The sequence below is a fragment of the Uloborus diversus genome, chromosome 4 (assembly GCF_026930045.1).
Source record: "Uloborus diversus isolate 005 chromosome 4, Udiv.v.3.1, whole genome shotgun sequence".
Classification (NCBI taxonomy): domain Eukaryota; kingdom Metazoa; phylum Arthropoda; class Arachnida; order Araneae; family Uloboridae; genus Uloborus; species Uloborus diversus.
In genome coordinates this window covers 8799888-8815245 of record NC_072734.1, presented here as the reverse complement: position 1 = coordinate 8815245, position 15358 = coordinate 8799888, and the positions used below count along the sequence as shown (strand labels likewise).

At 34.4% G+C, this 15358-nt stretch overlaps 1 protein-coding gene across 1 annotated transcript in view; it reads right to left on the bottom strand.

Annotated features, from left to right (window-relative positions):
* LOC129221518 (dolichyl-diphosphooligosaccharide--protein glycosyltransferase subunit STT3A) overlaps positions 1–13893 on the bottom strand; it is a 31964-nt gene extending 18071 nt beyond the window's left edge. Inside the window, exons 1-9 of the mRNA XM_054856010.1 lie at positions 13763–13893; positions 11622–11736; positions 9513–9695; positions 9271–9416; positions 7594–7791; positions 4128–4238; positions 3966–4046; positions 3553–3709; positions 642–794 (exon numbers count right to left, since the gene is read on the bottom strand). Of these exons, the coding sequence (XP_054711985.1) occupies positions 642–794; positions 3553–3709; positions 3966–4046; positions 4128–4238; positions 7594–7791; positions 9271–9416; positions 9513–9695; positions 11622–11733 (1141 nt within the window). The 5' untranslated portion in view covers positions 11734–11736; positions 13763–13893. The remainder of the gene's footprint in view (positions 1–641; positions 795–3552; positions 3710–3965; positions 4047–4127; positions 4239–7593; positions 7792–9270; positions 9417–9512; positions 9696–11621; positions 11737–13762) is intronic.
* Positions 13894–15358: the final 1465 nt, after the last annotated feature.

Genomic DNA, 15358 nt, shown 5'->3' with positions numbered 1-15358 from the left:
TCCGGTATACCAGACATACACTTTAAACAGCTGCTAATCATTTAATAATTGATTTAATTAGTTGATTTTTTTTATAGTTGAGTCTTTACATTCTACTTATTATAATCTGTGAAATAATTTTTTGTTTTGGGATTGACAACACTGACATATAAGGATTGAGAGATAGAGAGTGGCTCATTTTTCCAACCATGGACTTTTATATGAAAAGCAAGGTTTTTTTTCCTGATTTTTTAAAAAATATATAACCTTTAATTAATCATTTCAAACGCTCATATTATGTTTTATAATTGTTTGTAGAACATTTTATAATAAAGTTTGTTTGGTATTTTATCGTATTTGTACATGAAATATTGATTTCAAAAATATAAGTCCGGAATATTTGACGTGTCGTAACTCTTTTAATTTTTCTCCTACAGCCTCAAAATTTTGTCTATAAGATACCCTTTACCATAGTACACTGTGTACTAAATATCAACATTTTTGGTCCAATATTTCATAATTCCGACTGAAGGGGTTAACTAACATGAGAATGAATATAAAAGCGAGGGGAGTATGCCCCCATTCCAGACCTCCCCCCCCCAATGAATATAAAGGAGAGAGGAGTATGACCCCATCCCCACTCTATATATGAATGTACCTACCTGGAAACATAAACACAAGAAACTGCAAATCAAAATAGAAACTTGACCAGGATGTGGGCTGATGTTCTGAGACAGATGCAATGATAGGTATGTTGTTTTTGGCATAAGAAGGATCCAATAAAGAGTAAAACCGACCAGTCCAAGGTGAAATTTCTAAGTAGCACCATTAAGGAATGATTTGTTGGATCAAATGTATTTTGTAATCCTGTAAACTACATTTTTTAACATAAAAGTTTTGTTTAACACTTGAAAGTAACAAGAATATCCCCCAAGAGTAAGAAACATATCTTAATATATCAGCAAAGCAAAGCAAGTGTTTATAATAGTTTTTTTTTTTTTTTTTTTTTTTTTTTTTTTTGCAGTTATCAATAGGGAGATCATTCAGAAGTGCATGAAGTAATATTTTGACAATGCAGCCTAATACTTTCATTTTATTATGTTTCATCTATTTAAATCAAAAGATCACTAATAATTCCAATTTATCAAGTACACCTAGATGACTTACATATTTGAAGCTCAAACTTCTGCAGGGTTCATACACTTGTGGTTAAAAAAAAATTCCCCGACTTTTCCAGGTTCTCCAGGTTGTTTTTTTAGAAAAATCCATGTTACTCACTTCATTCAAAATTAAGTTTAAAAAGCAATGTTTCAAAAAATAATTAAAATTGTTTAAAGTAGCAATGCAGAAGAACTGAAACTTTCCCCCTTGGGTTTACAATGTGTGAGAAACAGCAGGCAAGTGTTATACTGGTCCGAGTAGAAGAGAACCTATGCCCTCTCTGACAACCTGTTAGCACAGAAAAGATTTGTGCTTGGTTGCACAAATCAGGATTTGCATCACAGAAAGGAAGGATGCTCTGGACAGGCGAAAGAGTTCTCTAAACAATCTAGTTACTTTCACTTTTTACATAATTTCTACTGCACATCGAAGGGATTAGAAAGTCTACTGGGAATAACAGGGTATTGGAAAGCTCACTCTTATCACGTTGTAGCTAATGTAGATCATCTTTATTCGCCATTTCATATTGACGCTGAAAATTTACTTAAATTTAAATCTTGTATAAGTTTTAATACGTGTGATAGTCAATTCGTGACCTATATCGAAACCATTTGAAAATCATGTCAGAAAGAGTGAATGCTCAATTGTATGTGTTGAATGGATAACTATTTTGAATAACCTCGGTTACATCACCCTTTTGGATATATCACGCTTTTCCTTTGCCCCCTGAAAAGTGCGATATAATGGGGGGTTACTGTACTATAACTAAAGAAAGCAGAAATTAAAATTAAAAAATATATATTGCACAGATTAGTTAAGAAACGGCAAAACAAAGTTTTAAAAAAGAAGCCACGGCTTGAATGAAGGGTCGGAATGAACGGGAATGAATTAAGGTCCTAGTTTAAAAAGCAACACATAATAGTCATGAGCCCAAGAGGTGAAATCATTGCTTTAACTTTTGTACAGTTAACTTACATAAGATAGAATATTTTGTTAACTGAAATTTGAAGCATCTTTTCCACCTTTTCAAAAAGTATCCATAAGCAAATCTAAGTTACATAATATAAGCAGCACCAATCTAAAACTAATATCAAGTCATGGGGAAATTTAAATACAAAAATGACAACCAGCAATAGACCTGGGTCAAGTTAGGCCAGCCCTAATCTATTTATTATTCTCCAGTGAAGATTAATGGCCCTCGTGCTCATTACAACCTCTACCGAAAAGCCATTAAAAGTGCCAACAACCCTATTGAAATATATTGAAGTAGCAATTTTCATTCATTTCCAGATTTACTAGAAATTTATTTTTATATTGAAGCAGTTAATTTTCTTCATTTCCAGATTTACTAGAAATTTATTTTAAATACTTCGGGATTTTTGAAATAAGGGGTGAAATATGTGTAGGGATGTAGGGCTAAATAACATGGAGGGGCGTAAATGTCACTGTGATGGGCCCCAAAAATTCTGTGCACACCCCTGGTTTTGTTAAAAGTTAATCAGACATCCATAAAAATTGTTTTTTTCTGTAATGAAATGTTACACCTGAAATAATGCATCTAGGAGGACAAATAACTTTAAAATAAAATAAAGTTAAATTATTTTTTTTAAATATTGTTTTTTAAGTATTGTTATGCCTGCATGCATAAGCTTTCTTTTTTAAACAGACTGCTATTTGCCTTTAATTTTAAGAATTTATCCTTACCTTCTTAGAGGTACAAGTATAAAATTCTAAAACATGAATAAATTTTAGAAGCAAAGTAACTATTTAACAGGCAAAATATTCATCACATATTCATCCAAAATTTAAAATTTTGTTCAATAAAAAATACCAGTAGCACCAGCATCGTATAAGATACCACATTAATTGTTAAATATATTGTCTGTAATGTGGCAAAGGCTCAATTGAGGCAGTGAGAAGCAAAGGGATGTAAGTGGCGAAATTATCAGTACAAATGGTAGGTGAACCTCTCCTCTGTCTTGGAGCAAGAGATAGTACTAGCAGCCCTGGTATTTTCTGTGTTATACAGCATGATTTAGAACAACTTTTCAATGAAAGCCTGCCTAGAACCTTAATGCATTTTACTCAGACTTAACTTGAAAATATTAACTTAGCTTACGTTCGACGCTCAACGTGTAACGACCGGTCGATTGATCACGTGGCAGCTAGTGACATCAGCTAATGCTAAAACATTGGAGGTGACATCATCATTTTAATCGATGAGCTACAGTTGCTCACTGAACACAACCTTACATCTTTTTGCTTCTCATTGCCTTGATTTTAAACCAAAAAATATTTTTATTTGCTACACTGAGATGAGGATAGTGTTTAAAATTCAAGTATTTTATGCATAAAGCAATCAATCTAGATAGAAATCTTTTTGCAAAATGAACATTTAAATTGAAAGGATACTGCCAGTGATAGTTAAAACAGCCCCAACAGAAAGAGCTACAACGGCACAGAAAGAAACAACGGCTTGGAAAAGCACCTCAAAATATTCGTAGGACAAGCGAGATCGTAAATAATCGACAAAAGCATGGATCTGGCAAAGGCCAAATACTCCAAGAGCCTGAAAGAAAACAAATTAATTTATTCAAAAGTAACACTAGATTTGAAAAAAAAATCAAAGATTAAAAAATTCCAACTTTTCAATTTTCCAGCAAGATCAAAGATGGAAAAAAAAAGTAGATAAAAAAATGATAATAATAATAACTTAAAAAAAAGGAGGGGGTTGGCTGGAGAAATATCCCCACAAAAAGTATCCCCCTATGTGAGAGAAAAAAAAAAGCATCAATTTTGCATAGAAAATTATTCAATCTACTTACCGCCATATGCTCACTTGATTGAACAGGTTGAAATCCAACAAAAGAAATTTGCATAGATAACAAAGTTCCAAGGCAATACAACTGAAAACAAATCACTAAAATTAAATACATCTCCAAGGAACTAAATTATACATTTCAAATTAATGAGAAAAGAACACTTACTGTACTGTAAGCAACATAAACTCGATGTGAAAATCGGCCAGTGATCATCAATGCCAGGACGTGAAGAGGAATTAAATTAATTAGAAACACGTAACCTCCCCAAGACGACACCTGTAACAAATTAAGAAAAATATTAGTTTAGATTATGAACTTGTTTTGCATAAAGAGAAATATACATTTACAAGTCTTTCTGTTCTGTATTGTGTTTCAATGATGAAAAAATTTTAAGCTTTTTTTCTTTTTCAAACACCATTACAACCAGAATTTACCCTGTGGGGGTTTTGGTCATAATCACTTCAATTTGGAAATTAACTACCATATTAGGATTGACAATATGTGCCGTGAAACCAAAGGTTCTGGGGAGTTGACCCCCTTATCTGAGCCAGTTTCCAACCATATCATTTGGGCTTTCTGCCCTTTGAAAATAAAACTACTCCCTAAAACTTGAATAATATGCGATGCAACATGTCATATTTCATAAACTCATCCAGGAGTCTGGCCAGACAAAATTTGGTTCTGTTAACACTCTTTAAAAAACACCAGACCAACCAAAACGGATCTTTCAAATTATTTAATGAAAGAGAAAATCTGAAAGAAAAATAACTTAGATTTCCATGCAAAACCAGATAATTTTAAAGGTCATACTTGCGGGATCAGCTATATATGGATCTGATCTGCAAATTTTGCAAAAAAAAAAGTCTGCATTTTTCTGATGCTTGCCCTAAATATTCTTTTTAAAAAAATTTAATGCCGTAATTCATGCCTTGACTACTTCCCCGCTGCGTTTTTATACTCGTGTATTAAAGTATTTAGTTTTGCAATTGTTTTACTGTAGGGATATTTACCAAAACTTCTAATCACTGAAAAATCCCTTTTTGAGGGAATTTTGTTGCATCAATGAAAATTTGGGAGATGTTTAATTTATTAGGGAGTTTGGGAGGGGAGATGTTCAATTTATTAGGAGTTTGTCAGCTATGCAGTAAATTAGGTCGAACTGTATTTTCAATGCAGCTTTGATTTCTAGAGCAGCGGTTCCCAACCTTTTTCGTTGTGCAGCCCACCAGTTTTCTAGAAAACATCATTGAGACCCAATAAATACTATATATTATTTGTAAAAATTTAATTTTGGGGGGCGGGGGGGGGGGGGGCGGTATTTGCTCATACGAAGGGGGACCCAAAAATAACCGGATTTTTGTTCTAAAATATTTATTTATTAGTTTATTCACAAAATTTCTTTAGTCTCCTTTAAAGTGTTCCCCCTTAGATGCAATACACATGTTATTTTTTCTTTCCACAGTTAGAAGCTCCCCTGGAACTCTTTAACTTTGACCATGTCCAGTGCCCATTGCGAAACAATTTTTATAGCCTCTACATCATCAAAACACTTCACTTTCAGATTTTTTTCATCCTCGGAGGCAGAAAAAGATCACAGGGGGCTAGGTCTGGCGAATACGGGGGTCGTTGAATGACTAGCCACCCCTGAGAGGCCAAGTAGCAATTAATAGTGAAGACTGTGTGTACGGGAGAGTTAACATGGTGAAGGAACCATTCTTCTGATTGCCCACGCGAGATCCAACACACTCTTGTTTCTTCTAAAGTTTCGTCAGTCGTAAAACGATGACTGGTTGATATTTTGGCTGATTTTTTCAACGTTTTCATCATTTTGAGATGTTGAAGGGTGCTCAGAGCAAGCATGATCTTCAACATTCGTGCTACCACGTTTAAAGCGCTCAAACCACTCGTAAACTTGTGTACATGTGTACACTTGTGCTCATAGCATCGTTGTTGAAAGCTTGTTGAAGCATTTGGTAAGTTATTCCGTTGCCGACTTTTCAAGCAGAAAGCAAAATTTCAAGCTTAGTTTGTTTTTTCAAAGCTGCCATAATGAGTTTGCAGGCGGAAAGCAACAACACCTGAGAAAACCAACAGTACAATCCGACGTTATCAACTAAACTGACGCCACTTGTACAGCTGGTTTGTGAAGGTCTCTACTTGAGCCTTCTAGCTGGAGAACACTCTACTACAACTAGGATTGGCATCGCATCATTAGTCTGGTTTTTTTGAGGATCCCCCCTCGTATAACCGTCCTTTAGTGTAAAAGTCAAACTTAAAGCTGCATGAGATTTCGACACTGTTTTTCCTATGCGAGAGAGTTGATATCTGGATTGAAACTGGATAGTTTTAGTCTCAAATAACTCGCAACATTCAATGCATTTCTATATTAAAAAAAAAAAAAACTGCAATGAAAACATCATTTAAATAGGTAGGCTCTCGAAAAGTCCCTCAAGTGTCTGAATTCACTGGTTAGTCATGTCGGTTCAACAGAGGAGCATTTTTAATTTGAAGCTAATATGCACTGGTTTCTTTGGCAATTTTCTTTAAAATAGTTTTTGATTCATTAGAATTCTTCTTATTAACTATTGGGGAAAGTTCCTAAGAAATATGAAAAATCTTGAGCTCTTGAGTGAGTGACAGTACATCTAATAAGTGAATTTTAGCAAAAAAACGAGCTGATGTGTGCATCACATGACTTCCTTTTACTCCAATTTAATGTCATTTTCCCATTACTGGCAATTTTAATGTGATTTAATTGTTTACTCTCTAAATATCACCACCAGTGGCCAAATCAAAACCAGATTTTTAAAAAAAAAATCCCCAAATTTGTCGCCAAGTTGGTGACAAAACTTGGCAACCAAAAGACTGCCGATATATCGCCAAGTGTCCGTCAAATTATAACACCACTTGAGTTTACATCGAAATTAACAATGATTTCCCCCCAAAAAGGAGCAAAAGACCCCCTTTGAAGCATCCGAACGCAACCAAAAAGGAAGGTGCACAACTAAACCCCACTGGAGTCTACATACCAAATTTCAACTTTCTAGGACATTCCGTTCTTGAGTTATGCGGCATACGTACATACAGACGTCACGAGAAAACTCGTTGTAATTAACTCGGGAATCGTCAAAATGGATATTTCAGGTGTCTGTATATTCCTAGGCACATATCCACGTGTGGTCGGGTTGAAAAAAAAACTCAACATTCACTTGGGGGTGAACAAAATGGAATTTAAGGTTGATTTTTGGGTGAAAATTTTTTCGCGAATACAATACTTCCTTTTTTGTAAAAGAAAGTAAAAAAAACAGAAATTAAGAGCCTAAGATTTATTTTGATGTTTCATATTCTGGACCAGTGTCCAGAGCCCAGTAACACGCTGTTTGCGGCCCACTAGTGGGCCGCGGCCCATGGGTTGGGAACCGCTGTTCTAGAGCCTTTTACAAAGCTAACAAAAAGCTGCTTGAGAAGAATTCAAAAAGGAAATTAACAAAAAAGTCTAAAATTGTCTCTCAACTAGCAAAAAGAAGAAAAAAAAGTTTTTTAACATACATAAATGCATATTAGTCATTCTATAATAATTTTGCATCTTGTAATGAGCAAAAAAGACGGAAATATTTCAAATAACATTTACCATGTAAAAATAAGCAACACCGCACATAGATGCCCAGTGAATTGATCCTGTCTTTATAGATTTGATCCACATGTAGTAAGTCAGAAGCATACAAAAGATGGCAATGCCTTCATTATCATAAGAACCAGCAACGGAACGAGATATATATCCAGGCACAACGGCTATCATAGAAGCAGCAACAAGCCCAGCACCTGCATCCTTTTTAAAAAATTGTTTTTAAAAACTCATAACATTAAAATTATACATTTTTAAAGGCAATGAAACAGTAACTGAATTACGAAAGAGAGAAATGATAGACTACTTAAAATATTTCACCAAAAATAAATGACTATCAACATGCATAAAAGGGTCTACTATACTTGGCCCAGGGCCGGATTTAGGGATGAGCCGGCGGGGCTACTGCCCCGGGGCCTCCATAACAAATGGGCCCCCACAATAAAATTTTTACAAAATATCCTAACTTTCACGAGTTGAAAATATCAGATATATATGAAAGTATCGGATATTTTCGAAAATATGATGATCTTTTTGAACCCTGATTAGGGGCCTCCACTCCTTCGTTGCCCCGGGGCCTAAACACTTCCAAATCCGGCTCTGACTTGGCTGCAACCTTTCTTGGGAATGGAGAAATCCGCCGAGACCAAGTAAAAGAAGTAGTCCTCAGGCTGGTGTCCGAATTGTGGGTGAAATTCGTCAATTTCCTTTAAATTCAGATTAGTTTGCTAAACCCATGCATATGCAACCTTTTTTTCGTCATAATTTCTGTAAATTGTTAAATATTTTAAATTTTTACAAGTGGTGCAGCAGGGAGTCTTATATTCATTTGAATAGAATGTGCCAGTCAAAGCAGCTCACAGACAGTTGTCAATCTCTAATTCCCCAAGCAAGTAGCTAGAAAGTGTGACATTTTATCCGTTCATTCTGTTTTTCTTCTGCGATGCCATTGCCAAGAAACTTTGTAAACAAGTATTGTCACTGAAGTTTTTCATTCCTCGTTTGTTTACCATCGAAAATTTAAGTGTGTTATTTTAATTTCTTAATTTTTAAGAGGAATTTTTTTTTTTCAATTGACATGATATTATACAAATAATAGAAATTTTTCAAAATCTCCAACTTTCATTAAAATAAATAATAAATAATTTTTTAAAAAGTATGAAAAAGCTAAACTTTTCTGACTGTTGTGTAAAAAAAATGCAAAACGGCTTTTGAAAATATTTTTGAGCAATCACGATTGCTTATTGTTCTCATTTGACTGTTTTTGGCGTTCCTATTATTTTATTTTCCCACCAGCACCCTCTGCCAGCACCACCGTTGACCGGCTCCTCACGATGCTGCTCCTCTAGCGAAAACAGTCTCCAGGTTGCGTCAATATCCTACACTTACACGCATACATACACGCACGTACACACATATACATATATACACCTACACACGCATACATACACCTACACACACATACATACACCTACACACACACAACTACCCACACATTCATGCCTGCACACACACAAACACATATGCCTGCACACACACAAACACATATGCCTACACACACATACACATACCCCCCACACACATCTACACAAACACACACGCCTACATATACACACACACTCCTGATTGCGAAAAACATAATTTGAATTCAAGATGACAAAATTCAAATTCATTTTTTTTTACCTTAAGTTCTTTTGTCAACAAGTACGTGATAATAGTTGTGAGGCTGGAAAACAGTGGAGCCAGAAACACACAGACATTACGAATGTCAATGGTGACATGAAGAAATTGCAAAACATGATATATAGTTGCAGATGTTATCATCAAACCTAAAAAATAAACCCGCAAGATGTGAAACAAATTGATTGCCACTGAATAGGGCACAAATGTCCATACATTGATTTCAAAATTTTAATGTTACGTACCCGGATAGATTGTGCCACCAATAATTCTTCCCAAAGGATACCAAGCTCTGTCATCAAACCAGTTGTGAAAGTTGTAAAATCCATTTTCTGACAGAAATTTTGTTGTACGATAGTTGAAGTAAGGATCAAATTCATGAATAACACTTTCAAATCTCAAAACAGAAAACAAGCGGGTGGAGAAAGCTAAAGAAGAAATTTTAAAAATATTAACTTTTCTTTACAAATAAAAGTGTTTGAACAAAATTTTAAAAATCACCTTAATAAGATAACTACATCAACAACATTTTAAAAGAAAACACTGAGCACAGATTGAAAACAATAAAAATTAAAAACATGTTCGTAAAAAATAAAAAAGATTTGTACGTGTGGCGGACAGGGCCAGATTTACTTGTAAGATAAACAAGCTAAAGGCCCCTGTTTTGTTGGTGTCCTTCAAATTCCGAAAAAATTGCATGATTCGCTCCTAAAAAATGAAAAATACTTGGAAAAAATAAATTTCATTTTCCAAGTGCTTGAAAAGATTTAAAATTTAGAGTGATGACAAACCTTGAATTTTAAAATTTCTAACAAATGGAAGAGGAAAAGGGGGAGGGAACACCAAAATATGTCAAATTCAGCCAATTGCTACATAATGCACCAAAAACGTAAAACATCATGGTTCTCACGTTTCTGTAACATATTAATTGAGATACATTTTTGCAAGGACAGATCCCGAAATTATTCAAGGAGGGAACGATTGATTTCAGATACTTAACCCTTTCATGAATTTCCAAACCTCTGCCCCCTAACATCATTGAAGATTGTTTCAAATTAGGTATTTAAAAAAAAATATTTTTACAACTTCTATTTCTAAAAAAATTCGGAGGGGTGTACTGAAAAACATCCCTTACCTCAATGTCATCAACGGTGTCCTATTTTAGCTTTTTTTTTTGGACTTCAACTGAAAATTTTTTCCAAGGGAGAGCCCACAAAATACATTTAAGATCATCTTAAATTGAGTTTTTGGAACTTCGAAAAACTTCCTGAACAAAGTTCCGGTACCTATCGCTAAAGTGTTAAGAGATAAGTGCTATAATTGCGTTTCAATTCTGAAAAATTCCAAGAAAGATCCCTCTTTTTCGTAACATTATTGAAGATCGTCCAAAATTGCGGTTTTGGAACTTCAGTATCGAAAATATGCCAAGGGAGAGTTTCTACACCTTAGATTAAGGAGGGGCCCCATCACCCCTCCCTTGTATCCGTCCTTGCATTTTTGTGACTTTCATCTTACTATTTACTTATAAATACTATTTATTTACTATCAGTGCAGTATTTTGGAAATTCCTTTGTATTGCTTGCTTTTAGCTTACTTCTACAAAACTTTGTCAAACTGTTTAGCACGAAAAAAATAATTATTACATAACATTATAGTAAGATAAAAATGCAGTGTAACTTCGATTGAATTATACCTGATTTTACGATTTCCCCAATTTGATGATACATTTCACTGGTCTGGATTTGACTGCATTGAATGTCTACGTTCTTCGATTTAACGATAACTTTTTCCAGTCCCTTGACAATCGTTAAATCCTGGTTATACTATATAAAGTATCTGCGCACAAAACTTAAAACTATCTGCAGATATGAAAAACAATACATAGTGAATAGACAAAATTTTTATTAAGACAATGCCTTTTACTTTCAATTATGTATCATTGAGAGCAAAAGGTGAACTGTTTCCTTAATTTATCCACCTATTTTGAAGGTAGTCAATGTTTAATAGTGATATTAAGAATTATCAGGCGATTCACCTATGGGGGATATTTCGATAATTGGGAATCTGCTGATCTGTCTTCATTGGCATCAATTTTTGGCACAAGCGCCCTGCGCGAGAGATATTTTTCTTTGCAAATCAAAACAAAGAGATCGGAAACATCTATTCACAAAGGGTTACTATAAATCAGCAGGGTTACCAAAATAAAATTATTTATGCCAAAAATGAGACGACCGTGCCAGATTCCCAATTATCGAAATATCCACCACCTATGTACAGCAAATGTATATGCACAGCTGCAAATGTATGAGCATCTATATTATCTACCTAATGCGTTTATAAAAAAAAATACTCACACAGCACAGCAGCCATTGATAGAATAAGCATCTTCAGCAAGGTATCTTGCTTTTCAGGGGACATCCTGACAAACCAGCCAGAACGTTTGTACATAAAGCTAGCAGTCGACATTTTCTATGTTAAGAAGATGAAAAAGGATTATTAATATCACCCTACTGTATCACACTACATCATCATCAACCCTACTGCAAAACAACAGGATAAAAAGACCAGAAATCTCTGTTCAAGAAACTCCACCTCTTAAAAATTTCTGCCACTAAAAAATTCTCAACACGAAAAACCCCATATTTTCATAAATATTATTAATACCTTTATTGCTTTTGCAGTTAATTTCCATCTCAAACGGCCAAAAGGATCTAAATGTCACGACTTCTTAGAAATAAATGCAATAACAAAATGCATAACTCAACAAAACTAATTTCAGTCGGCTGTTTAAAAATTTACAATTAAACCTTTAATGACAAAATATCGTAAACTAGCAAAAATACCCGGTGTTGCCTGGGTCAGTAATAATTATAGAAAAAATCGTTACTTGCTTTTGTTTTCTGGTTTAAGTGAAAGAATTTAAAGCACATCTTTTTGACGTGATTAAAAATCGAGTTTCTACCTTACCCATAAATGTAAAATAGCAATAAGTATAAAGAACAAAATAGTATTGATTTTGAAACGAAAGCACTATATTTAAGCATATACAAATTTCCAAAACATGAAATTATTCTTCTCATGTTTAAAAAGATTAATCTGTTGATATTTTTTTTTTTTTTTACATGGAGTCTAAAACCTTTTCTGTATTGCTATTGAAGTTGCGCGTAATCCCCTTATACTTGCTTTAATTATTTTGGGAAATTTCAATCACTGTGGGTCCTTGGTGCGATTTTACTGAATTTGCGGGAATCGTTTTGGGATACCTTCGATGATGCTCCCTCCTTCTTTCCTTACTTTGTAAAACGATATGATATTAATTTTCGTTACAAAGATATTATCGCCAGTTGCTGAGATACTTTTGGTCACCATAAAATGGTGCTAAAGAGTTTCATTCGAAATGTTTCCAAAATAAGTAGTAAAATTTGGCGATTGTTTGGAATTGTGCAAAAAGGAAAATTAATAGAAGTTTTTGTGCTGTTTATGGATTTGCCTAATTTAGCTGCTGGATTTTTTAACACAGTAAAGAAAGTTTTTTAAAGATTCTTTGATTGGCGATATTTTGTTTACATGGTGAAAGCTGAGAAACATTATGACGTAGTCTTCGGCTTCAAAAACAGCGACGTTTGAAAAAACTGCCAAATGCATCAGCTACGGAAATCTTTCTGCAAAAATTTTGGCGATCTGCTGGTTGAATGAATAATGAGTAAGTGTTCAATCAGCATAAATAATAATAAAAATCATTAATTACATTAAAGTTCCGTTTAAATGGAAAATGATCAGCCAAATCATATATTATTTGCTAATAATGTGCAAAAATCTTACTTCAAAATTTGACTTGAGAAAAGCCTTGAACAGTCACGAAAAGCAAAGATAGTCAACAATACAACAATTGTCGCTATCGACAGGGAGTTGAGATGATACACTAAATACTGTATTGAGTTTAGGAAAGCCTTCGAACATGGAACTAAAAAGCTCATAACTCGTTTTTTATTCTACTTAAAAATTTCGAATAGGTGCCATCTTCAGCAGAAAAATCAGAGCTTTCGATGGACATATAATGTAAATATGTGCAAGCATTTTTTCATCCCTATATTAGAGAATTTATACGAAAATTGTGTTTTATTGCCCCCCTAAGGGGGTTTTGCCCCCCATAACGGGACGAAAACTACCCTATGTGTTATTCTGATGCATAAGCTATATTATTGTAAAGTTTCATCAAAATCCGTTCAGTAGTTTTTGCGTGAAAGAGTAACAAACATCCATACATCCATACATCCAAACAGACAAACTTTCGCATATATAATAGTAGTAAGATAAAACTTAACCCAAGAAACTTTAAGAACTAAAGTAAGAACACGATAGAACATGATAAAAGATAATTAGATTATGATTTAGTTCTCAAATTAGATGACAAAATACAATATTTAAATGCAAAATGACTGATAAACGAATAATGGTCCACATTCATACTTTTACATTTAGAACATATACACACCAATTCTAATGAAACACTTGAAGTCCAATCAATATATATTCATAATAAAAGCAAAAAAAGCATGAATATTGCGTTGTTCGATTTGTTGAACCAATTTTTTAAGTATTTATAGCATAGTTTCCACGTGAACTGTTTACAAATCGTCTGCTGTCCAACTGCCGGCTGATGCCACTGAAAAAAAGAATTTTTAAATATTTTATTATTAAAGCTTCAAATTTTTTAACATTAAAATCTCAGTTTAATGCTTTTTTATCTGTAATTAAGAGCCATCAAAACTTTTTGAGCATCAAGCAAATGCTAAATTAATAGCAAAATCAGCACTTTGGTGAAATAGTAAGGCAAGAACTTTTAACCTGCCTAACCAATCAAAAACTGCCTCGTGGCTTTTTTTTTTTCGGAGCAGATGAAGAGCAAACGGAAAGTTGGAGTAATAACGACTTCGCAGCCGTGCGGTCGTGCTTGCCTGTGTGGTACAAACCCTCACTACATAATAAAATACAGACATTAAAAATTTTGTTATGTATAAAAAAAGGGAGGAAAAGCGCGTAGCGAATGAGCAAACGATCCGATTTGAAATCTGAAAACGGCTGTGCACAGGGCCTGATTACTGAATAGGCCAACTAGGCCCAGGCCTAGGGCCCCTTATATTTAGGGGCCCCTAAATGGCTGAAATTAACTTTAGTCAATGGTTAAAATTGTTTCAGCCAATGGGTAAAGATATAAAGGTTGAATACAGGGGGCCCCAAAAAAGTATTTGGCCTAGGGTCCCTTGATATCTTAATCAGGCCCTGGCTGTGCAGTCAAATTTCTCTCAATTTTCGAATGGATGAGCAGTTCATGAGTTTTCCATCATTTTGCGTGCGTGTGTGTCTGAATATCAGAGTGAACGTTTTTTTCAGGGTGTTCTTCAAAGATGAAAGCAGATTCGTATAAGTGCCAGAGTGATTTAGGGGTGTCTAGCAGTGTCTAGGCGGGGTTGGGAAATTCTCCCCTTTTTCCTAAAACTCAAAGGTTCCCATTTTTTTCATTTTTATATCGTTTTAACTTCAATAGCTCCCATATTCCCATTTGTGCGGACAATAGTGTGATATAGGTCGGGCGTTGGACTCTTATACCCAAAGTCGCAGGTTCAAAGTTCGCTCCAGCGTGGGTGGATTTTAAAGATACTGAGAATTGACAGCTTCCATGTGATATAAATTTGAGGTATTTTAAATACCGTTTCAGTATGAGCTAAGCTTTTGTACGCTTTCAGCAAAATGAAATTACTAGTGTAATTTCGGATTGTAAGATCTTGGGAAAGGTGAAGGACAGCTTTCCGCCCTGAGTGATCCATCTTTTTCGGAAAGGGGACATAATTTCAACTCTCAATGGGGCAAAAATATTTTCAATTATTTTTCAAATAAAATACAATATATTATCTAAAAACAATTTAAAATAGGAGAAAACTCCTCTCCCAAACAATACTAAAGGTCGTTTATAACTTTTTAAAGCGACAACTTTAAAATATTTTCCGGGGAGGATGTCTTTCCCTCTCTCCCGAACAAAACCAAAGACAGTCTTAAATTTTGGCTTCAATTTCAAGCATTTTCCAACTAG